At 39.2% G+C, this 26,011-nt stretch overlaps 1 protein-coding gene across 2 annotated transcripts in view; it reads right to left on the bottom strand.

The window, feature by feature from the left end:
* LOC136718253 (excitatory amino acid transporter 5) overlaps positions 1 to 26,011 on the bottom strand; it is a 49,051-nt gene that overhangs the window by 14,466 nt on the left and 8,574 nt on the right. The window contains exons 2-3 of one of the 2 annotated variants that reach the window (XM_066695922.1): positions 1,124 to 1,241; positions 539 to 618 (exon numbers count right to left, since the gene is read on the bottom strand). In XM_066695922.1, coding sequence (XP_066552019.1) covers positions 539 to 618; positions 1,124 to 1,141 — 98 coding nt within the window. In that variant the 5' untranslated portion in view covers positions 1,142 to 1,241. Of the gene's footprint in view, positions 1 to 538; positions 619 to 1,123; positions 1,242 to 7,517; positions 7,765 to 26,011 lie in introns of those variants that run through there. The other variant, XM_066695921.1, reaches the window with a different exon arrangement.

A 26,011-nucleotide genomic window follows, 5' to 3' on the forward strand; every position in this document is an offset into this window, starting at 1 on the left:
CTATTTGTTCCTTTTATTTTATTATGGTAACAGTGTTTTTCCTACATTGCCTTCACAAGATCTTCACTAACTGATGCTATTGTAAGTGTCACTATGGCTGACAGCTTTAGTAGATCTCATTTTAATAAATGGTATAACAATGTTTGTAAAATCTTCAAACCATTTTTGCATCTTTTTGCAGAAACTCCAATAATTAAATATTGAACAACTACTTAAAGTCAAAGAGTAATTATTTCCACAAAACATTAATTTAAATCACGCAAAAGTCATTGTGCTTGTTTAGTACATGTCACCTAACATTTAGGAGGTTTAAAACATGTGCATTACTGTAGTACCTCTAGCCCAAATGTTTTAAGTAACTTGGTGAAAAATGTAATCTGGTTCACAGTATTATTACAGTATTAGCAAAAAAAAATTTAATTAGTATTTGTCTTTTTTTTTTTAAAGATACTTGTTTATCACTCTGTACCTTTTTTGACTATCTTCCATCATATGGTTTTTAAACAGAAACAAAATTAAGAAAGTCTGTTTATCTTACCTCGATGTGATAAGTGGAAGAATGAGCATTTTCAGCATCCGCATAAGAAGTTCTCCTGGGAAGGAGAAATATATTTTTGCCTGTCGAGAAAGGAAAGAAGGGATTTTCTTTCATTATGAACGGTCCTCAATGTTACATACTTGCATATGAAGTGAGACTGAATGACAAACTATGCACCATGTGTTTTTTATGGTAGCGAGGCTTTATATCATAGATCTGGTAAAGCACACACAAAATAGCTGCACTCACTATTATCCTAGAGTGTATTAAGATTATTGAGATCGTGACCCAGTGAGCTTTACAGAAGACCACTGCATCTGAGAATACACTTACAAAAGTGACGTAGACAACCCACATGGCTTATCTATAGCCATTTAGTGCACTCACCTAACAAGCTCCCCTCTGCTATAAATGAAACTCCCATATCTGTCCTGAGTTTGACATGTACATTGGGCCTTCCTGTAATGTCTGGTCTGATTTGGAAAAGTGCCCCCATTTTCCACAAATGGTGCAGATCAAATATTGAACTGCTGCATCTTTCAAAACTACCTGTAATTAGATATTGGGTGTATTTAGCAAACGCACCTGACTTAGATAGTGCATCTTCTTACTTCTTCTGTTAAAACCTTGTGCAGGTATCTGCAATTTATCTGCACACAACCGGAACCCACGATCGAGCTACTCCCTCATTCTTTTCCTGTAACTGTGAATACAAAATTCTAAACTTAATTTTGACCCAACCGTCCAAACACAATTGCTGTGTTTGTACTTTGTATTTTCAGCCTTCCTCTCCCTGCTTCTTTCATCTTTGAATGACTTCTAATATCAGTATTTGAAATGAATATGTTGTGTGAAGGGCATCTCCTACATGATTTATAATATTATGCCTATGCTACATTGTTACTGCCTATATGGACTTCTTATTCTCACTTTAATGACCGTCCATTTCATAAACACTTGAATCAGGATTTGTCAAAATAAATATGCCATATACAATATACTGAATATTTAATATACAATCATGTTTGTTAAATGTATCCAAACATCCTCTGTGTTATTTAATTTGATCCATTACATTGTACTCTATCTAGCATGTCAATACATTACAGGGTGCATACTGGGGTACAGAAACATTAAAGTTTCTCTAACTCTTTTTAGTTGGCTGAAGTAAGAAAACCTCCAAGGAACAGCTAGGGACCCAACTCAAGTACTAGGAAGTTAATAGCCTACCCCACCCTATCAATGGGGTATTGGAAATTGGTCTTTCAAGGCATTCAAGACAGAAAACAGGAGACACTTCTTCACACAGAGAGTCGTCACAATCTGAACAAACTCCCCAGCGATGTGGCAGAAGCTGAAAATTTGGGAACATTTAAAATCAGACTGGATAGGATCCTTGGATCAATTAGTTAATAATGGACACCAAACAAGCAAGATGGGGCGAATGGCCTCTTCTCGTTTGTAAACTTTCTTATGTTCTTATTAAATATCTGAATACATTTTTAGAAAACCCATGCTCATGAAAATATACTAAGCTGTGCAATGTACTTTCTTTTGGAAGTATGCAATGGTTTAGCCTTGTATATCTGGACCTTATTTCAATTTGTAATGTGCACCTGTTGTTAAATGCATTGCTTGCTAAACAGAAGTCCCCTAATTATGTCTCACCCTGTTCAAAACCTTTTCCAAGCCAAAAAAAAAGCTAAAAAAGCTAAAGCCCTACATATAAATATTATATTATCATTGTCACTATTACTGTAAATAATATTTATATTCCTAGTGTTTAGAAAAGTCTTTAGGTGAGCTTCCTTTGCCTTGTGAATTTTAGATTAGTTTTGCTTTGTCTGCGTGTAGTATTCTGGAAACTTGTTTTAAGTACTCTATAAAAAAAAGTTATTATTATTATTATTCCATACAATAGTATTTTTTGAGTGTACCGATATTTACAAAAACTGGACAAATTACATTACTTTTAATACTAGTACAAAACATAACAAAACTTCAACAACAAAACTTAACCAATGGTACTTCTGATCTGATGTGCATACAGATTACATTACTATAGAAAATATTGTAAAGCCCAAAGCACCTGTAAAATCACAGTAGAGTACCACATTACCTTGATATACGATTACACTTTGGAATCATCACACTTCTGTGTACTGTATGGTGTTTACAGTCATGGACCATCATTTTGAATAGTCATTGTATTATAATGATAAATAATAATTGCCGCAGACCGCAGTCTGGTCTGGTTGAAAGAGATATCACACCAAAATGAAACTAAATCATGTAATCATGCTATTGTTAAAGCTTAACTGGCAGTATTTATCTGGATGTGCAAATGTTTTTCATTAGGCTACAGTAGTTAAATAGTTTTTAAGCTTCTGCATTAACCACAATTAAAAGTGGCCTATACAAAAATATTATCCTACCTAAATGAACCGATAAGTGGTTGGATTACAGAAAATATAGGATAATGCAGAAACGGGGGGTGGTGGGGGATAAAAAAAATCACAGACTAAATGCAAGTGCAGTATAAGTATGAAATAAGTAATAAACATGATTATTATACAGTACAACTAACATAATAGAATACAGAACTTTTTTGAAGAAATACATTTCAATCAAGTAAACTGAACTGGATTTTAAATTGATCTCAAGCAAAATGTATACAGTATGACAAAATGTACCACAACTCACTTTTCCTCTTCCACTCACCAACTAACTGAAGTCGGATGCAATTTTTTGCATGGACTCGCCTTTGTCTCTTTAAGGCTTTGAGTTTTTGGTCAGTTGAAAGAAGCACTTTTTCTCTTTTTACTTGCCATGTTCCTCAAACAAAAATTAAAGGGGAAAATGCAATCAGAAAAATAAAGCACAATCACAGTACTGTATGTAGCCTACAAACAGTACAAACATAAATCCCCTTCATCTCCTCCCTCCTCAACTCCTCACTCCTCTCTGGCTGTTTCCCCTCTGCATTTAAACAAGGTGCTGTTATCCCACTGCTCAAGAAACCTACCATTGACCCCACCTCTCCTCAGAACTACCGCCCTGTCTCCCTACTCCCCTTCCTCTCAAAGACCTGTCTCTGGAATCTGACCTTGGAATCTCTGGAACTGCTCTCACCTGGTTCTCCGCCTACCTCAACAACCAGACCTATCAAGTGACCTGGTGAAGTTACTCATCCACCCCCCAACCTCTCCTTACAGGCTTACCCCAAGGCTCCATCCTGGGCCCCCTCCTGTTCTCTCTCTATACTCGCTCCCTGGGCCCCCTCATCGCATCTCATAGTTTCTCCTACCACTTCTACACAGATGATGCCCAGATCTTCCTGTCTTATCCCCTCTCTCATCTCTTCCTGCTTGTCTGCTATCTCCGCCTGGATGCACTCTCGCCTTGTATTCTCTCTGCCCCAATTTGCACATGCTAATCCACTGTTCTGCTCCCTCCACTGGCTCCCGATACCGGCACGCATTCAGTTCAAGACACTGACCCTCACCTACCGCTGTCTCGACCACACGACACCAAGCTACCTTCAGACCCTCGTCTCCCCATACATCCCCTCCAGACCACTGGGGTCTTGCGGTGCCAGAAGACTAACTCTGCCTCCTCTCTAGTCCCCTTCCTCCAGAGCTGATCCTTCTCATCCCTGGCCCCTAAGTGGTGGAACAATCTTCCCATTGAAGTCAAAACAGCAGAGTGCTTGACCTCCTTCTGGCGCTTACTCAAAACACATCTTTTCAGACAGTACTTGTAATTTAGTCCTTTACTCTCCTGTAAGATAGCACTTTACAATGTTTTATCATACTTATTTCCTTGCGTTACTAGTAATTGTATTATTTTGATTTCCCCTATGCCCTATGCTATGATGTTAGGCCTGTGACCTAACATCTTGTCTGCACTCTGCTTTTACAATCCAGGATGTAAGACCTCATATTGTATTCACTTGTGTAAATTGGAACTTGTAAAATGTATTATGCTTTGAATTTCACTATTATGTAAATTTGAATTTGTAATGTTTTATGTTTTTGAACTCTGTATCACCCTGGATAAGGGCGTCTGCCATGAAATAAATAATAATAAATCTCTAGCACAGATTAACAAATGAAGCAACGTTCACAGATGCATGTGTGCGCAGCACAACACTGTGCCTGTGTCGGATAAAGCTGAATGTGGGATAACTGAAGTTTGGATCATCAGGACTCACTACAGTGCAGTGAGGAGCAATGCTGTGTTCTGTTTGATTATTTGATTACTCAGAACAGGAGTCATTTAATGCAAGTATTTTAGGCTGATGAAAGTTGCAATGCAGGGATTACAGGTCTGCTACTTAGGCAGTTCATGGTCAAAGGATTTCAACAAGTCTCTGAAAACCAGATAAAACACCAGATACAATTGTGTTTGTGGTTACTACTGTTTTTCAGTTCTTCAATATTTTTGTTTCCTGTTGTAAAAGTTTAAAGGCACCAATCTAGACATTAAGACATTGATATTTGACAATTTGGCATTTTTACCTGGAATTTAATAAATACTTGCATCATTTATCTGAAATCTCAAAGCCTGAGATCAAATAATCTTTTGGTCTCATTCTTAAATGTTTCCAAATATGCCTGCAAACTTTCAGTTCTTTAAGCAACTGATAGAGATGGTAAATTAACTTTCTATCTGAGCCACCAGTAGCATCTACTACAAGTTATACCAGACAATGCAGACACCCTTACGTTTTGGGTAAATAAAACCTTGCATTGGAAACTTGGTCCTCAGTGTACATCTTAACCTAGTCTTGGAATATTATTTTTCAGATAATTTTTTCCCCTCTCTGACATGGGGAAAGTTCAATTGCCTTTGCAGACTTTCATTCAAAGATCATGAAATCCATACCTGGTAAATTAGATTTATAGTTACAGAGTACCAATCAACTTCTGAAATATCACTATTTATTCTAGATTGGCAATATGTTTTATTATGCTTCACAAAGGTAAAGGTATTTATGTTTTTTTTTATTTAATCAAAACTAGGTGCATATTCAGATTGAAAACATTAAGGCAAAACCTAAAATATAAAAATACTATGCAGGTATTTAGAAACAACTAACAGTCTCAGCAGTTTAAAATGCTTGGATCACAATCTGACGAACAAAACTAACTAACATTTTTAACATTGAACAGACAATCCTCCGGTGCATAAATATAGAACATAGGAACATTTACAAATTAGAGGATTGGACCTATCATTTGGTTGCTAGTAATATAATGATCCCAGATTCACATCGTCTGTTTTCTCCCTATACAGGAACAGTGTTTTGACAGATTCTGGTTAATTCTTTCAGATGGAGCAGTATAGCAATCTTAATTAATTTGAAAAAGAAAACCAAGGTTTTCCACATTCATAATTTAATGAGAACAGGAGAGTGATCAAAACTTTATTTTCATTGTCCATAGGTGAGTGTTCATGTTGAATTATATACAAATCTCACCGCTGCATGCAGTGTAGAATTTTTGTGCTGTTCCTGCTTAAGGAGTCTGCGGTCTAAAGCATTCAATATAAGTAACTCAGAAGAACTCAATCTCAGATCATTACATTACTTTAATCTCCAGCTGCACATGCTATGCGGTTGATAATTGATAATACAGAGAAGTAACTGATCTAGCCAGCCATCCATGCTGTATAGACTTCAGTGTTATCCCTGCATTGGACAATAAAGGGTTAACTGCAAACCTTCTATCAGTGTTAATCACTCTTAAACTGCTTAATTCATTCAGTGAAAACAGGGATTAAAGTATGGTAGTTTACTGCTAATTATACAAAAAAACTTAGAGCACTTTAACCCACCTGAATCCATAGAGTGACAACTGGAACTGTGCTAAGAAGTATTAAACAGGTATTAGTATTTTCCATCTCGTCCAGTTGTAATGTGTGGTTTTATTTTAGCTTTTTTCAGTGGGCATTTTTGTTTATTTTTCTGACATTAACTCCCTTGCATAAAGGTTCAGGAATATTATTTAGGAATGGATTATTTATTATCCATAGGCATCCACACTATAATATGCCAAACACCAAAACGCAAGTCAAACAATTTCATTGTTTAGAGACTGTCTACAGATGAAAACCAGCTGATATAATAACACAATGGCCAGGGTAATCACCTATTTACTCAGTGGTTTGTTCAGAGGAGAAGATAAAACCATGAGGCGGTTGCTGTGGAGTACTGTTTAAACACTCAGTCATCTACTCAGAGAAGAAAAATATAGTCAATTTGATACCGATCTACAATTTGACAATTATAGTTCAAGATTTGCTTTGCATACAAAGACAGGCATTGAGGAATATCAGTGAGGAACTACAACACAAAGAGGAATCCTGGTATACTGCCTTCTTGGGGAACACCCATCCTCTCCTTCCCAAGTAATTTACTTTCAGTTTGCTGGGAAAGACTTCTCTAAGGTGCAACAGTGCATTGATATCCTGCATTCTGTATTCTCTACTATTTTTAGTGACACAGAACTGAATCTTTGTCTTGGCTGGTTCGGATCAAGTATATCCTGTACTCACCCAGCCTGTGTTGTGTTCTTTTGCAACAGAGCAAACTACTGTTGCCCACAATCTAAAATGGACATTAAAAAATCTAAGAAAACTAAAAGACTGTACCATTTGAGTCTCAGTCATTGTCTGAAAGCCTCATGTTGGTAAAGGGGGAATTAGATTTTCTATCTTACATATTTGTCTAATGCTTTTATCCAAAGCAACTTGTAGGTATACATTTATACTTTTTTTTTCCTCCAGGGGCAATCAAGCTAGTGTACTTCTGTGCATATATCAGAAGCCATGGCATAACCTCAGATTTAAGCCTCTGGTTACAAGTCTGAAGCCCTTACCACTACCCCACTTCTTTATCCTTATGCTTACTTATTCCCCTAACCTCCTCTTTTGTGCTATAAATTAAGTTCATGTTTTCTTCTTCTCTGCAACTTACCTGGTCAGACAGGTTCATATCCCTCAGCAAAAATCCCAACAGGCATCCTCCCACCACAGATAATACAGAAAGAGTTAACAAGCCATTGCGTTTGAAAAAATCCTTGCCCCAGGCTTTGAGATTCGCCCATCTGATAGAGAACAGGCTCTGGATGGAGTTTTTCATACATTCCAGCATGGTTCTCCAGAAGACTACCGTAGAAAGGTGGGTGAACCAGGCGTCAGCTACGTGGGCTTGTGTCGGCAGAAGTAACTGATCCATACTAAGACTTCTTCTTGCAGGAAGCCGTGCAGAGGCCAATTTGTATAAAGCTTTCTAACTTAGGATCAGGGAAACAGGGATTAATCAGTCCTAATGCTTGACTACGAGACCCTAAGGCCTGTAAGGAGCTTACAAACACGTAATGAAATTTAACACTCCTTTATTGTTCATCCTGAGGAGCCTTTTTTTCTCTTCTTTCCTAATAAGATGTCAACCATCTCAGTAGGCCTCCAAACAACCATTCTTGAGATTTTTATCTCACCCGTTCTCACCCAAAAAACTTAGTTTTTCCCTGTTCGCTCACATTGAAACAGAGAGAGTAGCCCTTTTCAGCATTGAACATCCAAGAAGAGATACATAGAGAGCTGTTTTTGAGGGTTATTCTGTTGTCCTAAGGTATATCTCCTAAATCCCACAAATGCCCACAATCAAGGCATAGGCGCTGAGTTTTGAAATTCCCAGGGGGGGCTGAGTTACTAAGACGAAACCCCTACGACCTCTGTCATAGAAAATAATTAGCAAGAGCGGAGTGGCTGATGGTGTTTTCTCTGGTAAGACTGGGGGGGGGGGGGTTTGCTGATAGTGTTTTCTCCGGTAAGAGTGGGGGTGGGGGTGCTGACGGTGTTTTCTCTGGTAAGAGCGGGTGGGGAGTCTGACGTTTTTTTCTCCAGTACGTGACTCATCAAAATTCCAGGGGGGGTGTAAATTCCGCTACTTTATGTTCGGGTGGGGGGGGCTGAAGACCTTGAGCCCCCGCAAAATCGGCGACTATGAATCAAGGGTAATGCAAAAGTATATGTAATGAGATTACTCTTCTGGGTTCTCAGTAGTAATACCTAAAGGTTCTCTCACCTGGAGGAAAATGAAAAAACGTTTGTCATGACTGGGATTAAGTAGACTGCTGCTTCTCAGTGGCTACATTTTGGAGTTTATAGTGACAAAATGTATATGAGACAGTTATGTTGAGTTGACTTCTCAAGAGCATACAGATCTTCCACACTTCAGCTGTGTCTCACATATGCCACAAAAGTATATTCTGTCAACATGAACTGGAGGCTAAAACTAATCTGACGTACCCAAGAATACGTGCGAAGATGTACACCCCCCTCCTGTTGTTTTTCCCCTTTTTACAAGGAATATCCAAATATACACCAATCAGAGGGGGTTATGCAGCTGGAGCCACTCCAACTCTCCTAGAAGATGCATGGAGTTATGGTGTGTGGTGAGCAAAGGATCAGCTGGGAACTACCATTGGGAACTCTGCTTAAGCTGACAAAGAACATAGCCAGGATAAGAGACCAGCTCATGCCAAGCTATGAAATGTGTCCCTGCTTTGCTAGTAGAAACAGTAGGTTGCTAGTAGGTTTCCTGGCTGCTGGGTCATAGATGGCTTATTATTATGGTTATTGGTCTTCATGTGAAAACATCCATAATTGGATAAGTAGAAACCCGGAGTACAAGAGTAATTTTTTTTCTGCTTTACACTGCATTGACTTTCATATACAGTGAACATGAGGGAGGGGCAGTTACATCCAACACCGATAACAAAGGTTGCAGTACTTAAGTACTTAAAACAGTGCTTTTCACCTGAACTTAACTTACACATTAAATTGTAATGTCAAGCTAATCAGAATGCAGTTGCGGATAGGTATGCCATTTTATTACAATTTTACTGATCCTAAATCTGATAAATGTACATTCATCCCACACTGATTTAATGTGCCCTAATGTAAAATGAATCTGTAAAGAGGTGGCCTGCGCAATAAACAACTTTGATTCATTTCATTGTACTTGGGAGCAATCAATTTCACTGGCATCTTGTAATATTGAAATCTCTGGAACTGCTCTCACCTGGTACTCCTCCTACCTCAACGACCGGACCTATCAAGTGACGTGGCGAGGTTCCTCATCCACCCCCCAACCTCTCCTCACAGGTGTAACCCAAGGCTCCATCCTGGGCCCCCTCCTGTTCTCTCTCTACACTCACTCCCTGGGCCCCCTCATCGCATCCCATGGTTTCTCCTACCACTCCTATGCTGTTGATACCCAGATCTTCCGGTCTTTTCCCTCTTCTGACCACACTGAACCAAGCTACCTTCAGTCCCTCGTCTCCCCATACATTCCCTCCAGACCACTGCGGTCTTCCAGTGCCAGAAGATTAACTTTGCCTCCTCTCCACTCTCCTTCCTCCAGAACCGCTCCTTCTCATCCCTAGCCCATAAATGGTGGAACGACCTTCCCACCGAAGTCAAAACAGCAGAGTACTTGACCTCCTTTCCGGCACTTACTCAAGACATCTTTTCAGACAGTACTTGTAATATTAGTCCCTTACTCTCCTGCAAGATAGCACTTTACAACATTTTATCATGCTTCTTACGTCAGTAATACTTGTATTCTTGATTTCCCCTTGCTCCTTTACCGTAGCCCTTGACTGTGATTTAACATCTTGACTGCATTTAGCTTTTACTTTCCAGGATGCAAGACCTCATTATTGCATTTACTTGTATAAATTGGAAGTGGTTAAATATATTATATTATATAATGTAAAGTTGAATTTGTAATGTTGATGCCTTGTACTTAACTGTATTCTTGCACTTTGTATTGTGCTTATATTTTGTAAGTCGTCCAGGATAAGAGCATCTGCCAAGAAATAAAAATAATATTAAAAAGGGAAGGACTTGTTCAGTAATGGGGAAAACCTCAGGGTATGCGGATGCTGTTGCTGGTTATACACTACCAGTCAAAACTTTTAGAACACCTCAATTGTTCCAGTTTTTATTGAAATGTACGCAGTTTAGTGTCTCAGTGTACTCTGAAATTAAAACATAGAACAAAAACAATTGGAGATAAAAGAAATCATGGAATCATTTTGTAACTACAAAAAATAAAGATGGAATATAACAGATAATTTGCAGTCAGACAGGGTGAAGAACCCAGTCTTGATGCACAGAGGATAAATGTATTTAGTGTCACTGCCTATGGGGTGCGTAGGGGTGACACGCTCACGACCACGCCACCTCTTTTGTTTAATGAGAGAGGACCTCATTCACCCCCATCAGTTCTCTCCCCGGGCAGGCTTGACCGGACCCCAGAACACCACCACACGGAAGGCAAGTTCACACAAAAAGTAACAATTTATTATATTTAGCTAGAACAGGGCATGAAGACTACTAGCACAGAACCTTAGGAATTTGGCATACATGTAATTCTAAAACCCTATATTAAAATGCCTTTAATAAAATGGGAACATAACAACACTAAAAACCCTACCCAGAATAACAAAGAAAAAGACTGAATAGAATAAATAAAACTCATGTTCCTTACTTACTTGCGGCACTGCGGCACTGCGGCACTGCGGCACTGCAATTAATCAATGAAACCAATAATAACCGAATTACCAAATTAACCATAGAAATAGAAACAATAAGGAAGTAAAAAGAACATACTTCGTAAATAAAACAATCGTGAATAATAAACACAGTACACAACACAATAATTAAATAAAAAGAGTGATAATAAGTAAATAAATAATAAGTGATCAATTAATGCTAATGGCCAATCATGCCCCGCCCACGACATTATTTTACATGCCAGGCCTGAGAGGCCCTGACATGGAAACTCTCCACCTGAGCGGAGTCTCTCTCTGAACAGCAGAAGTTAACAGCTTTTATACAATCCATGACATGTGGTTCTGTAGGCAGGGTCCAGTCACAAGTTTCCCAAATTGTTGTCTTGAGGTCAGGTCCCTGACCCTTGTAATGTTTGTGGTTGTCTTCCTGAGGAGGGGGATCATCATGGAAGCAGGTGTTTTCCTGTTGTGGCATATAAACTGCCCAATCTCACAGTTTTCTTTAACAATGGACAATGAGGTAATCAATCACTATAATGTAACATCTTCAGCCTTGAGAGAAGAACAGGAAACCACAAACAAACACTAAGCAAACTGGCAACTGTGGGCTATTTATCTGTTTTGGTGTTCCTCTTATCATAACAAACAGAAGTCAAAATGCTAGCTTTATAAATCTAATTTGCTCGGTCTGCATACTATTATTAATATAAAACATTATACAGTTTATATAAAACAATAATACCAGCTCTTCACATGGTATAAACATACAGTGAGGGAAAAAAGTATTTGATCCCCTATCAATCAGCAAGATTTCTGGCTCCCAGGTGTCTTTTATACAGGTAACAAGCTGAGATTAGGAGCACTCTCTTAAAGGGAGTACACCTAATCTCAGCTCGTTACCTGTATAAAAGGCACCTGTCCACAGAAGCAATCAATCAATCAGATTCCAAATGCTCCACCATGGCCAAGACCAAAGAGCTGTCCAAGGATATGAGGGACAAGATTGTAGACCTACACAAGGCTGTAATGGGCTACAAGACCATGGCCAAGCAGCTTGGTGAGAAGGTGACAGCAGTTGGTGCGATTATTCGCAAATGGAAGAAACACAAAATAACTGTCAGGCTCCCTCAGTCTGGGGCTCCATGCAAGATCTCACCTCGTGGAGTTTCAATGATCATGAGAACGGTGAGGAATCAGCCCAGAACTACACGGGAGGATCTTGTTAATGATCTCAAGGCAGCTGGGACCATAGTCACCAAGAAAACAATTGGTAACGCACTACGCCGTGAAGGACTGAAACCCTGCAGCACCCGCAAGGTCCCCCTGCTCAAGAAAGCACATGTACAGGCCCTTCTGAAGTTTGCCAATGATCATCTGAATGATTCAGAGGAGAATTGGGTGAAAGTGTTGTGGTCAGATGAGACCAAAATCGAGCTCTTTGGCATCAACTCAACTTGCCGTGTTTGGAGGAGGAGGAATGACCCCAAGAACACCATCCCCACCGTCAAACATGGAGGTGGAAACATTATGCTTTGGGGGTGTTTTTCTGCTAAGGGGACAGGACAACTGCACCGCATCAAAGGGACGATGGACGGGGCCATGTACTGTCAAATCTTGGGTGAGAACCTCCTTCCGTCAGCCAGGGCATTGAAAATGGGTCGTGGATGGGTATTCCAGCATGACAATGACCCAAAACACACAGCCAAGGCAACAAAGGAGTGGCTCAAGAAGAAGCACATTAAGGTCCTGGAGTGGCCTAGCCAGTCTCCAGACCTTAATCCCATAGAAAATCTGTGGAGGGAGCTGAAGGTTCGAGTTGCCAAACGTCAGCCTCGAAACCTTAATGACTTGGAGAGGATCTGCAAAGAGGAGTGGGACAAAATCCCTCCTGAGATGTGTGCAAACCTGGTGGCCAACTACAAGAAACGTCTGACCTCTGTGATTGCCAACAAGGGTTTTGCCAACAAGTCGAAGGGGTCAAATACTTATTTCCCTCATTAACATGCAAATCAATGTATAACTTTTTTTAAATGCGTTTTTCTTGATTTTTTTGTTGTTATTCTGTCTCTCAATGTTAAAATACACCTACTATTAAAATTATAGACTGATCATTTCTTTGTCAGTGGGCAAACGAACAAATTCAGCAGGGGATGAAATATTTTTTTCCCCACACTGTATGTGCATTATTTAAATTTTCCATACTATTTTTAGACAAGTTTACGCAATTTAATTTGAAGTGAACTCTTGTGAATATATATAGCACACACAGCTTACCCTGTCTTTTTTTAGCCATCTCCAGTAATTGAATTAACAAGGACACTCCCAAGCAGTAGCATGACATAAGCTGTCCACAGTACAAACAAAGAACCCAGTCTGGATGCATAGATGATAAATGTATTTATTTAACATGCCAGGCCTGGAAGGGGCCCAACATGGAAGCACTCTACCTCAGCAGAGACTTATTGAACAGCAGAAGTGGACAACCTTTTATACATTGCAAGATATGTGGGTCTGTGGCCAGGGTCTGTCACTGGGGGTTTGCCAGAGTGTTATCTTGAGGTCAGATTTCTGACCCTTGTAATGTTCATGGTAGTCTTCCTCGGAAGAGGTGTGGGATCCAAAGAACAGTTGTCTTCCTTTGATATACTAGGAAAGGTCCGATCCCACGGTCGTCATTTAACAACTGTCAATCGCTCATTAACAAAAATCTGGAGAAATGATTAAGTCCACAAACAGACTTTTAACACACAGCTGTGGGCCCTCTCTCTCTCTGCAGTTTGATCCTTTCTATTATTGACAGGAATGTCTAGAGGGTATGCCCTGAACAACTTGCAAAATGGTTGTTGCTACCATAATACATTTACTTTGCTTGGTCTGCATATTATTATTAATATAAAACATAATACAGTTTATATAAAACTTTAATAACGGCTAATAACCAGTAATTTAATAACCAGTTTATTCCTTCCTGAAGTATGGTGGAAGGCAGTGCTGTTGGGTGATGCGTTTCAAAGCAATAATTTTCTGCAACTTTTTTGACCCTACATTTTTTTTTTCAGAAATCACTGCAATTAAACTAACTTCAAATGCAATCTGATTATTAAGTTATTCAGGTAAACCTTTTAACTACAATGTTGCTGAACACTTACAGTTTACTTTCACACAATGTATCTTTCACTTGGTCATGGTTTGTTAGTATATGGGAGTGGATGGGGATCTAACCCCAGACCCCTGTGTTATCGACATCATTCTCAAAACACCCTATCAAACACAGTCCAACCACTAGAAACAATCCACTACTGGCAGAGGGAGGTGGTCTGCCTTTATTCTATTAATAATTCTCTCTTGTTTGCACCAATTTACCCTTCCCACTCTTGGGGGGGCTATTACACTGGCAGAGGGGGGCTAATGCATTGGGAGAGCATATGTGCAGAGTAATTGAGAATCTTTTAAACTAGGGACCAGGGGGGCAGGGAGCTCTGACAATGGGAGACAGGACCGGCATTACCTATAGGCAGAGTAGGCAATTGCCTAGGGCCTCGGACTCCATAACCGTAACATCCCTATATGCTAGTCCAGGGTTCCCAAACTGTGGGGTGCGCGGGGAAAGAGCTGAACAGGTAAAAAGTCAAGACGAGACACAAGAAATCCCAGAGGGCATCTGACAACTGTTGATTGCCGCTCTGCTAAAATCGCACTGGATAAACTGATATCTTTTTCTACACTTACACACATCAAAGACAAACTGTACTGTCGCGACTCACAGGACTGGAAACTGGGTCTTGGTTATTGGATTCTTCCATCTCCAGTCCTGGCCAATCAGAATAGAGGATTGTCAGGCAGCAGCGTCTGTGAAAGCCGCTAATTGGTAGTTTCAGATCAAAACACACAGCAGTTTATATGAGGTGATAATTACGGTAAAATAAATACATCAGAGTAACTTGCAGCTCCAAAATGTCATCGAGTGGAAACGAGCTCGCCACGACTCTCTGCTGCAATATTTTGGAAACGCATTAACAAAAAATACATTAAATGCGAAATAATGCAATGTGACAATTTTGCAATTGCAAGAAGTTCTGAACTTTATTTTAAAATACTCATCTAACACAACAACTTAATTACATCAATTCGGAAACATACCTGTACGTTCAAGTTCCAGTGAAAACAAAATATACAGCAATAGCTGGCTGTGTGTGTTTTAATAATATTAGTTTGTTGCTCCTCTTTCCTTTTCTGTCATAGTGTCGCAGAAGGGTGTTTGGCTTTTAGGTGGGTAAACATAACAGCTGTAGATTTGTGGTAGTTTAATTGCACTGCACATATTATACACTTCACAGTGTTTTAATTTATTTCCAAACAAAAATTCTCTGAGTGGAAGCCATTAGTCATGTTCTTGTAGCGCCGCAGATCTGCGCAGATCTGCAGAATTGTACCGGTCACATTGGTGGAGTCGCGCAGATCTGTCATTGTCAGCCAATCACAGACAAGAAATAACAAATCCCACCCTCCTGTCAATGTTCTTTACAGCTACATAGAGAGCCAATCAACCGTACAGGCTTTAAAATAAAATCAATATTATTATTATTATTATTATTATTATTATTATTTAAACTATCGAATGTTAGATTCACTTGTTGACAGTGGCCATCTTTAATGAGTAGTTGAATTTTTGAATATTCGGTCTCATCCTATATATTAAATAACTAGTAAAATTGTATAAAATGGAAAGAGAGCGTTACTGTATCTTCTGTAAACTAGGTTGATTCAGGCTTATCCGTACTAGATGGAGTAAGAATAGGTTCATGCATAGAGAGATTCCAATTTAAATTGACAATTAAAATTGTGAAAAGTGAAATGGATATACACAGTTTAGGAGAGACAGGCAAAATCAAAGAGGTGGTGGGGTAGCATTATATGTCAGAAATGACATTGAGGCAGAAGAACACAGATTAGATCCTAGTAATGGAACAGAATCTTTGTGGGTTAAACTTTTGAATAAAAGATCTGGAGGATTAGTGGTAGGAGTGTGTTACAGGCCACCCAACTCAGATATTCAGAAAGATGATGCATTGTACAGTGTAATCAGGACTGCATGTAGCAAGGATGTGGCTGTTATAATGGGGGATTTCAATTTCCCAAACATAGACTGGGAAAGTCGAGTTGGGACTACAGAAGCAGAAATAGAAATGGTCGAGATGGTAAATGACTGCTTTCTAACTGAATTTGTCAAGGAACCAACCAGGGAGAATGCATGCATTGACTTTCAAATGACCAAGATAGAGCCAGAGGCACACTAGTTAGAGAACCAATGGCAAACTGTGATCACAATATGGTTAGCTTTGAGGCATTCTTTCAAATAACAAAGAGCAAGTCTAAAACAATGGTCTACGATTTTAGAAAAGCAAACCTTGAAGGTATGAGGTGACACTTAGAAGAGGTAGACTGGAGCACACTGGATACAAATTCAGCTAGAAAATTGATGGTTATATTTTAAGAATATACTACTTGAGGCTCAGGAGAAATTGGTACCAAAACTTAGCAAATTGAGGACCAAAAAACATTGGCCAAAATGGTTTAATAGAGGTATGCAATAAAATATCAAGAGAAAGAAAATGTTGTATAGCGCATACAAAAGGGATAGAGATGAAACTAAATACAAAGAATATGTTGAACTGCAAAGAGATCTTAAGAAAGGGATCAGGAAAGCAAAGAGGAAGAACTAGAAAGAAACACAGCTCTTGGAGCTAAAACTAATGAAAAGAGCTTTTTTCAATACTACAACAGCAAGAGGTCAATAAAGGAGAAAGTGAAACAGATAAAGGGCAAAAATGGAAGTATCTTGGAAAATGTACAAGATGTGGCAAATGTTCTAGAAGAGTATTTCACAGAGGTTTTTACAAAAAAAAAAAAAAACGGATAACATGCCACAGGTTAACAACCAGTCCAGTCAAACCCTAAGAGAGATCAGGATAAATGAGGAGAAGGTACTAAAGGGACAAGCATTAAAAACAAACAAATCACCTGGGCCAGATGGGATCTTTCCAACAGTCCAATATTCCAAATTACACTTGGACTGGAAGACAGCAAATGTCATACCAATCCACAAGAAAGGGGACAAAACTGAGCCAGGAAATTACAGACGAATTAGTCTCATCTGCATTACTTGTAAAATGTTGGAAAAAATGATTAGACAGAAAATAGAGGAGCATCTGCATGAAACCATATTCTTGGAGATAGTCAACATGGGTTTAGACGAGGCAGATCATGTCTTACAAATTTATTGGAGTTTTTTGAACATGCAACTGCAGCTGTAGATCACGTGAAAGCATATAATATGATATACATAGATTTTCAGAAAGCTTTTGACAAGGTTCCACACCATCAAATTGGAAGCTGTAGGCATTCAGGGTAATGTAAGTAGATGGATTATGAACTGGTTGATGTATAGGAAGCAGAGGGTGTCGATTAGAAGAGTTGCTTCTAACTGGAGCGAGGTTGTTAGTGGAGTTCCACAGGGATCAGTACTAGGGTGCTGTTTCTAATCTATATTAATGATTTGGACTATGGGATGGTTAGCAAACTTGTCAAGTTTGCAGATGATACTAAAATAGGTGGCTCAGCAGATACAATCTCAGCAGCACAGGCTATTCAAAGGGACTTAGATAATATTCAGTTGTGGGCCGACACCTGGCAGATGAAATTCAATGTGGACAAGTGCAAGGTATTACATGCAGGTAACAAAAATGTCCACTATAATTACACTATAGGAGGAATAGAACTAGTAATGCATGAGAATGACCTAGGAGTCTATGTGGACTCCTCACTTTCTCCATTCAAACAATGTGGGGAAGCAATAAAAAAGGCAAACAGGATGTTAGGGTATATTGTCAAAAGTGTAGAATTGAGAACAAGGGAAGTAATGTTAAAACTGTACAATGCACTAGTTAGACCTCATCTGGAATACTGTGTATAGTTCTGGGTTCCACACTTCAAGAAAGATATCACTGCTCTAGAGGCAGTTCAGAGAAGAGCAACCAGACTTATTCCAGGCTTTAAGGAAATGTCCTACTTAGAGAGACTGAGGGAACTGAACCTTTTCACCCTGGAATAGAGGAGACTACGTGGGGACTTGATTCAAGTCTTCAAAATCATGAAGGGCATTGACCACATCAAACCAGAGGAGCTTTTCCAGATCAGCAGGGACACACGGACCCGGGTACACAAATGGAAATTGGGCTTCAAGGCATTCAACACGGAAACCAGGAGACACTTCTTCACACAGAGAGTTGTCACTATCTGGAACAAACTCCCCAGCGATGTGGTTGAAGCTGAAAATTTGGGAAAATTTATAAATAGATTGTATAGCATCCTTGGATTACTTAGTTACTAGTGGACACCAAACGAGCACGATGGGTCAAATGGCCTCCTCTTGTTTGTAAACTTTCTTATGTTCCTATGTTCTTGAGTTTCTCTCCTACACTAATTCCCTGTAAGGTGTGAATGTATTCATTGTAGTGATGTTGCCTTTTTTAGCCGATGCCCTTCAATACATTTCACAAAACATATAACAATAACTAAAACATAGAACTACAATATGAGTTCCTAATCAATGCAAATTAAACAAAAATCTAGTACAAAATACAGTGCAAGGTTCTGTTATGTAATATTTCAAGTAAAAGCAGAGCATGGTAATAGTTACATCAGTGCTTTGTACAATGAGGTCAGAGTATAAATACAAATGGTAGGGAAGCAGTTACAGTAAGAAGATTTAAAGTGCAAGAATAAGTACAGATCAAAGAAGCAGCAATAGAAGGTAGCATCAGAGGTAAGTGCAAAGTGTTGTTTGTGCAGTATATTGTATGTTATATTTTAGAAACAGTGAAGTTGCCTTGGATATCAGTGTTTGCTAAATTACTACTACTAATCATAATGATAACATTTACAACTCACATTTACAAATACATATTAATCATTTTAATTTAATACAATGTATGATGAATGAGTAACTGAAAACTGAGGTATATATGATATATGATATATGAAATTCTCCCCAGTCAGGTGCTTTTAAAACTTAGAATATGGTAGACTTTGTGGAATTTTGTGGAAAGATGAGACATTATATCAAACTATGAAATGTCCATATTCCTCAAATATTGGGGAAAAAGATTTAATATGCTATATCTAACTCCACCAGACACATACACTCATATAGAGTTAGGTCCATAAATATTTGGACAGTGACACAATTGCCATCCTTTTGTCTCTGTACACCACCACAATGGATTTGAAAGGAAACAATCAAGATGTGCTGTAAGTGTAGACTTTCATCTTTAATGTGAGGGTAGTTACATCCAAATTGGGTGAACGGTGTAGGAATTACACACATTTTTAGATGTGATCCCCCAATTTTAGGGGCTCAAAAGTAATTGGACAAACTAACATAATCATGAATTAAATTGTGAGTTTCAATACTTGGTTGCAAATCATTTGCAGTCAATGACTGCCTGAAGTCTGGAACCCATAGACATCACCAGATGATGCCAGGCCTGTACTGCAGCTGTCTTTAGTTCCTGCTTGTTCTTGGGGCATTTTGCCTTCAGCAAGTGATATGCTGCTCAATTGGATTCAGGTCAGGTAATTGACCTGGCCATTGCAGAACATTCCACTCCTTTGCCTTAAAAAAATCTTGGGTTGCTTTCGCAGTATGCTTCGGGTCATTGTCCATCTGCACTGTGAAGCGCCGTCCAATGAGTTTTGAAGTATCTGAGCAGATAATTTAGCCCTAAACACTTCAGAATACATCCTGCTGCTTTTGTCAGCAGTCACATTGTAATGATCACTGTTAAGCAGTGGCCCACTTTATAAACAGTTAAACTACGTCAGCAAGGGTGACAAACTGCAAACTCAGGGACATCATATGTGTGAAATACACTCACCTAAAGGATTATTAGGAACACCTGTTCAATTTCTCATTAATGCAATTATCTAACCAACCAATCACATGGCAGTTGCTTCAATGCATTTAGGGGTGTGGTCCTGGTCAAGACAAACTCCAAACTGAATGTCTGAATGGGAAAGAAAGGTGATTTAAGCAATTTTGAGCGTGGCATGGTTGTTGGTGCCAGACGGGCCGGTCTGAGTATTTCACAATCTGCTCAGTTACTGGGATTTTCACGCACAACCATTTCTAGGGTTTACAAAGAATGGTGTGAAAAGGGAAAAACATCCAGTATGCGGCAGTGCTGTGGGCGAAAATGCCTTGTTGATGCTAGAGGTCAGAGGAGAATGGGCCGACTGATTCAAGCTGATAGAAGAGCAACTTTGACTAAATAACCACTCGTTACAACCGAGGTATGCAGCAAAGCATTTGTGAAGCCACAACACGTACAACCTTGAGGCAGATGGGCTACAACAGCAGAAGACCCCACCGGGTACCACTCATCTCCACTACAAATAGGAAAAAGAGGCTACAATTTGCACAAGCTCACCAAAATTGGACAGTTGAAGACTGGAAAAATGTTGCCTGGTCTGATGAGTCTCGATTTCTGTTGAGACATTCAGATGGTAGAGTCAGAATTTGGCGTAAACAGAATGAGAACATGGATCCATCATGCCTTGTTACCACTGTGCAGGCTGGTGGTGGTGGTGTAATGGTGTGGGGGATGTTTTCTTGGCACACTTTAGGCCCCTTAGTGCCAATTGGGCATCGTTTAAATGCCACGGCCTACCTGAGCATTGTTTCTGACCATGTCCATCCCTTTATGATCACCATGTACCCATCCTCTGATGGCTACTTCCAGCAGGATAATGCACCATGTCACAAAGGTCGAATCATTTCAAATTGGTTTCTTAACCATGACAATGAGTTCACTGTACTAAACTGGCCCCCACAGTCACCAGATCTCAACCCAATAGAGCATCTTTGGGATGTGGTGGAACGGGAGCTTCGTGCCCTGGATGTGCATCCCACAAATCTCCATCAACTGCAAGATGCTATCCTATCAATATGGGCCAACATTTCTAAAGAATGCTTTCAGCACCTTGTTGAATCAATGCCACGTAGAATTAAGGCAGTTCTGAAGGCGAAAGGGGGTCAAACACAGTATTAGTATGGTGTTCCTAATAATCCTTTAGGTGAGTGTAAGTGAAGTATAGAATATAGGACAAAAGAAATATAACTTATTCTATACAACTATAGAATAAGTATATAGAATGGATATTAATTGATATATGGTAAAGGACTTGGTAAAAGGTAGAAAAGTACTGGGAATATAACAGGAGAAAAAAGAAAGTGTTGAGCTGAAGCAGGAGCCCAAAACATTCACTAACATTCAGACCCTCCACAGACAAGACAACCCAACAAACACACAATGTAGAAAACAATTAGATTGAGGGATAAATGGGATTGAAATGGATACAGTCCAGTAATGCATCTGGGAACAGGTTGAAGAAAAGTAACAAAGTAAAGGTGAAATGAACTGTGCTGCAAAGTAACAAAATAAATTAACAATGTCTAGGTCTTGATGAAAATGATAATGGAAAATAAAATAAATGTCAACAGAATGGAGTGAGCTCACTCAGCAGAAGTCCAGTGAAAACAGCAATGAAGGTTGAGGAGATTGATTGGAAAAATTGAGAGCATTGCAATGGTCTTGCGGAATAATCCAGGAATGATGGATGAAGATGAATGCAGCAGTTGTGAGGAAAGTCCAAAACAAGCCAACACACAAACTGTAAAACAACACTCAACAGGATTCCACTAGACAAAACAATAAACACCTACATAAACAACAATGCTAATAGAAACAAGAAACAAATAAGTATATGATATCTGAATGCACTGTTACATAGATTTGATCAAAGTAAACAATAGAAATAGGAAGCTATAGGAAGGATTGCAAAAAACAATGGAGTCACCCCAGCTATGACTGCCCTGTATATACTAAACAGGTGCTGCATAAGCTGTGATTGGCCAATGGAGGATTTGAGTGAGCCAATGGGGGAGAGATAGAACCAGAGGACTGTGTGAAGTGAAGTTTTTTTACCTGGCCAGGCTACTGTCTCTAGTTAAAGTATCTAGTGTAACACTGTGAGTGTTACAACATCATCAATAAATACAAGGGAACCAGCTGGCAGTCATACATGCCCATGCCATAACATGCTTCACAGATGAGGTGGTATACTTCAGATTATAAGCAGTTCCTTCCCTTCTCCATACTCTTCTCTTCCCATCATTCTGGTACTAGTTAATCTTTGTCTCATCTGTCCATAGGCTGTTATTCCAGAACTGTACAGGGTTCTTTAGATGTTTTTTGGCAAACTCTAATCTGGTCTTCCTGTTTTGGGGGCTTACCAATGGCTTACATCCTGTGGTAAACCCTCTGTATTTACTCTGGTGAAGTCTTCTCTTGATTGTTGACTTTGACACAGATACACATACCTCCTGGAGGATGTTCTTGATCTGGACAACTGGTGTGAAGGGGTTTTTCTTCACCAGGGAAAGAATTCTTCTGTCATCCACCACAGTTGTTTTCCATGGTCTTCCGGGCCTTTTGGGATTCCTGAGCTCACCAGTGCATTCTTTCTTTATAAAAATGTAGCAAATAATTGATTTGGCCACACCTAATGTTTTTGCTATCTCTCGGATTGGTTTGTTTTGATTTCTAAGGCAGAACTGAAGGCAAAACGCCCCAAGAACAAGCAAGAACTAAGACAGCTGCAGTACAGGCCTGGCAGAGCATCACCAGGGAAGAAACCCAGCATCTGGTGATGTCTATTGGTTCCAGACTTCAAGCAGTCATTGACTGCAAAGGATTTGCAACCAAGTATTGAAACTCACAATTTAATTCATGATTATGTTAGTTTGTCCAATTATTTTTGAGCCCCTAAAATTGGGGGGATCACATCTAAAAATGTGTGTAATTCCTACACCGTTCACCCAATTTGGATGTAATTACAATCAAATTAAAGATGAAAGTCTACACTTAAAGCACATCTTGATTGTTTCCTTTCAAATCCATTGTGGTGGTGTACAGAGCCAAAATTATGACAATTGTGTCACTGTCCAAATATTTATGGACCTAACTGTATATGAGTATATGTGTCTGGTGGGGTTAGATATAGAATATTATTAAATAGTTTTCCTTGGTATGCCATCCATTATACAAACAGGAAGTTGAGGCTTTTAACACAAACTACATTGCCATTCTCTTGATACAGGAAGTTAATAAGGTTTAAGAACATCCAGTAAGGACTGTAGTGATTAGCCTAGTATTCACAGGGAACAATTCTAAGAAAAGAGGATTACAGCTATACTTCCTTTGATGGCTGTAACCGATTATGTAAATGTTGCAAATGTTATTTACTTTGTTCTCCTATATTCTTGTTTTCGTCTTGTATTCTACCATTGAGCAAGGTACTTTTACCTAAATTGCTCAAATTACACATACAGCCATTCTGTATAACAATATGTGATATATTTTAATTTGTCCTGAATAAGGGTGGCTGCAAAGAAATCTAATAATACATACTGTAAGAAGAACACATTCTAATGAAGCTATGTAATGGATCCCATGAGGTGAAGACCACTGAATGCCTTTAACAAACACATGTCAATTTCATGAACATTTTGGATTCATAAATCAGTGCCTTACATTCCTCTGGAATTTGTATATAATTCCCTGACTGTATATTTTGTTAATTTTTGATTATTTTAGTGCATATGTGTCAATGTATGGCCTGTGGCCCTTGAACTGATTTTCTGAGCCTGTGAGTTTTCCCCAAGAATGTGAGTTTTATACAGTCATATACGCTTCAACAAAATTACATGTGGTAATCTTCAGTCTTCATGATTAGTAATCACCCATCTGCAAATAGAGGCTTTAAAAATAAGCTTAATTATATTGCTTACTAGTGTAGCTAAGTAAAATGTATTTTCATTGGTTTAGCACCTCCTATGTTTATCATAGGGCGTTTTCACCACAGGATGTTGTGTTTTGCAGCAAATGCTTTTCTTGGCGATTCGCCGGTGCTGCCTGTAATCATTATGGATGGTAAATCTTACCGCAGAAAGTTTTTTGGTTGGTTGGTTTTTTAAAAAGCAAATAAATAAAATGATTTTAACTCAAATAACCATGTTTTAAATCAGGGATGGCGAACCTGTGGCATGCAGAGCCGTGTCGGTTGGCCAAGTGTGTGTTTTTTTTAGTTTTTTGCCAGCACGCCCCTCAAACGTCTAAAATGATTGTAACTTTAGAAAACCAGTAATTACCAGTGCTCACATTCTTATCTGAATATTCATGGTTCCATGTTCTGCAGAACTGGAGAATCCTCCGCTCCTTGGTGTAGCTGCACAGATCCATGCAGAACTGCGAATATCTGCACTTAACGAACAAGATGTTAATATTATGATGACTGTTTATGCTGCGGTGCGGCACTCTGGGAGCAGGAGGAAGATGACAAAAACTGTCTGTCCTGTTGTGATTAATTGTGGTCAGCAATGGACGTGTTTGTTGAACACACGGGGGGGGGGGAAGCATTTTGTTTAACGTTATTTCCTGTATCAAATGGCCACAATCATTCCATATTTAACACTCTTAACAATTTAAAAACTTAATAAATTTGGCAGAAGAAAACTGTAAATTCTCAAAAATAAATAATGCCTTTGATTTGTAGAGTAATCATGGTAGATTGATACCACTGCATTATTTTTGTCTTAAAACATAAGTGCTACACAATGTATATTATTCTACCAGTTTTAGTTATTTTGCAAAATGTAAAAGCAGTAGATATTAAGTAAATATATGTTGAAAATGGTGCACTGATAATGATTGAGTGCAAGTGCAAAAAACACAAAACAATATGGAAGGGTTACTAATGCAGCCAAATGAACAAACTTCTACTTCTTGTATGTAACGGCAGGGCAATGGGTGAGTCTGTGGGACTCTTTTGGGGGGTAGATTGTGATTTGAATGGGGTCTTTAAATGTACTTTAGCATTATAATCTTCAAACTTAATGCGTGATGATATGTGATTCATGCATTTTACTGCACTGTAGCAATACTGCAACATTGAACTTATGTATTCATTGTATGATGCACATATTCTTTATTCTTTATTGCTCATTCATTGTTCATTTTGTTTTCAGTTTGCCTTAATTGACGTTAGCATTGTCTGTAGTTTGCCTAAATTGAAGTCAATTCAGATTTTGTCTAAGACTAGCAGGAATTCTGTTGCACGAGGAGCCAGGTGGGGCCAGTTAGGTGTGAATTGGGGGTACGTAGACAAAAGCTACTTAAAGCAGCTGTTGAAAAAGAGCTTTGCTGTTTCTCGCTGACAAAAGTTAGGCAGTTGACTAGCAGCAGGAACCAAGAGACGTATAAGAAAAAAAAAAAAAGTAACATTTAGAAGCATGTGGCCACTACAGTGTCAGGTTTGCAGAATGATTGTGAATGTTGTCGGCAGGTTGAAATCCTAGAGATCAAGGTTCGTGATCTTGAGGCTCAGCTTGTCCATCTGCGCTGTATTAGGGATATAGAAGAATTGGTCAATCAGCCCATGAGAGAGATGGTGTGCATGCCAAAACCTAGGAGAGTTGAGACATTAGAGCAGGACAGCATAGAGAACTGCTGGGTTACAGTAGGTCGTAACCGCAGAAAAGGGCATGCACAACCCCTAGAGACACCCCAAGAGCTTGAATTGCCCAAAAGGATCCAACTGCTGGACACTGAGTTGGACAGTGACAGCTCAGAGGGTGATGGGGGGGCAGTTGAGCACCAGAGCACCATGGTGCCCACTCCCCCCCAGAAGAAGGAGGTAGTTATAGTAGGAGACTCAATTCTTAGAGGTGTAGATCACACAGTGTGTTCTAGTGACAAGGAGACCC

Source organism: Amia ocellicauda, chromosome 22 (genome assembly GCF_036373705.1).
Source record: "Amia ocellicauda isolate fAmiCal2 chromosome 22, fAmiCal2.hap1, whole genome shotgun sequence".
Classification (NCBI taxonomy): Eukaryota; Metazoa; Chordata; class Actinopteri; order Amiiformes; family Amiidae; genus Amia; species Amia ocellicauda.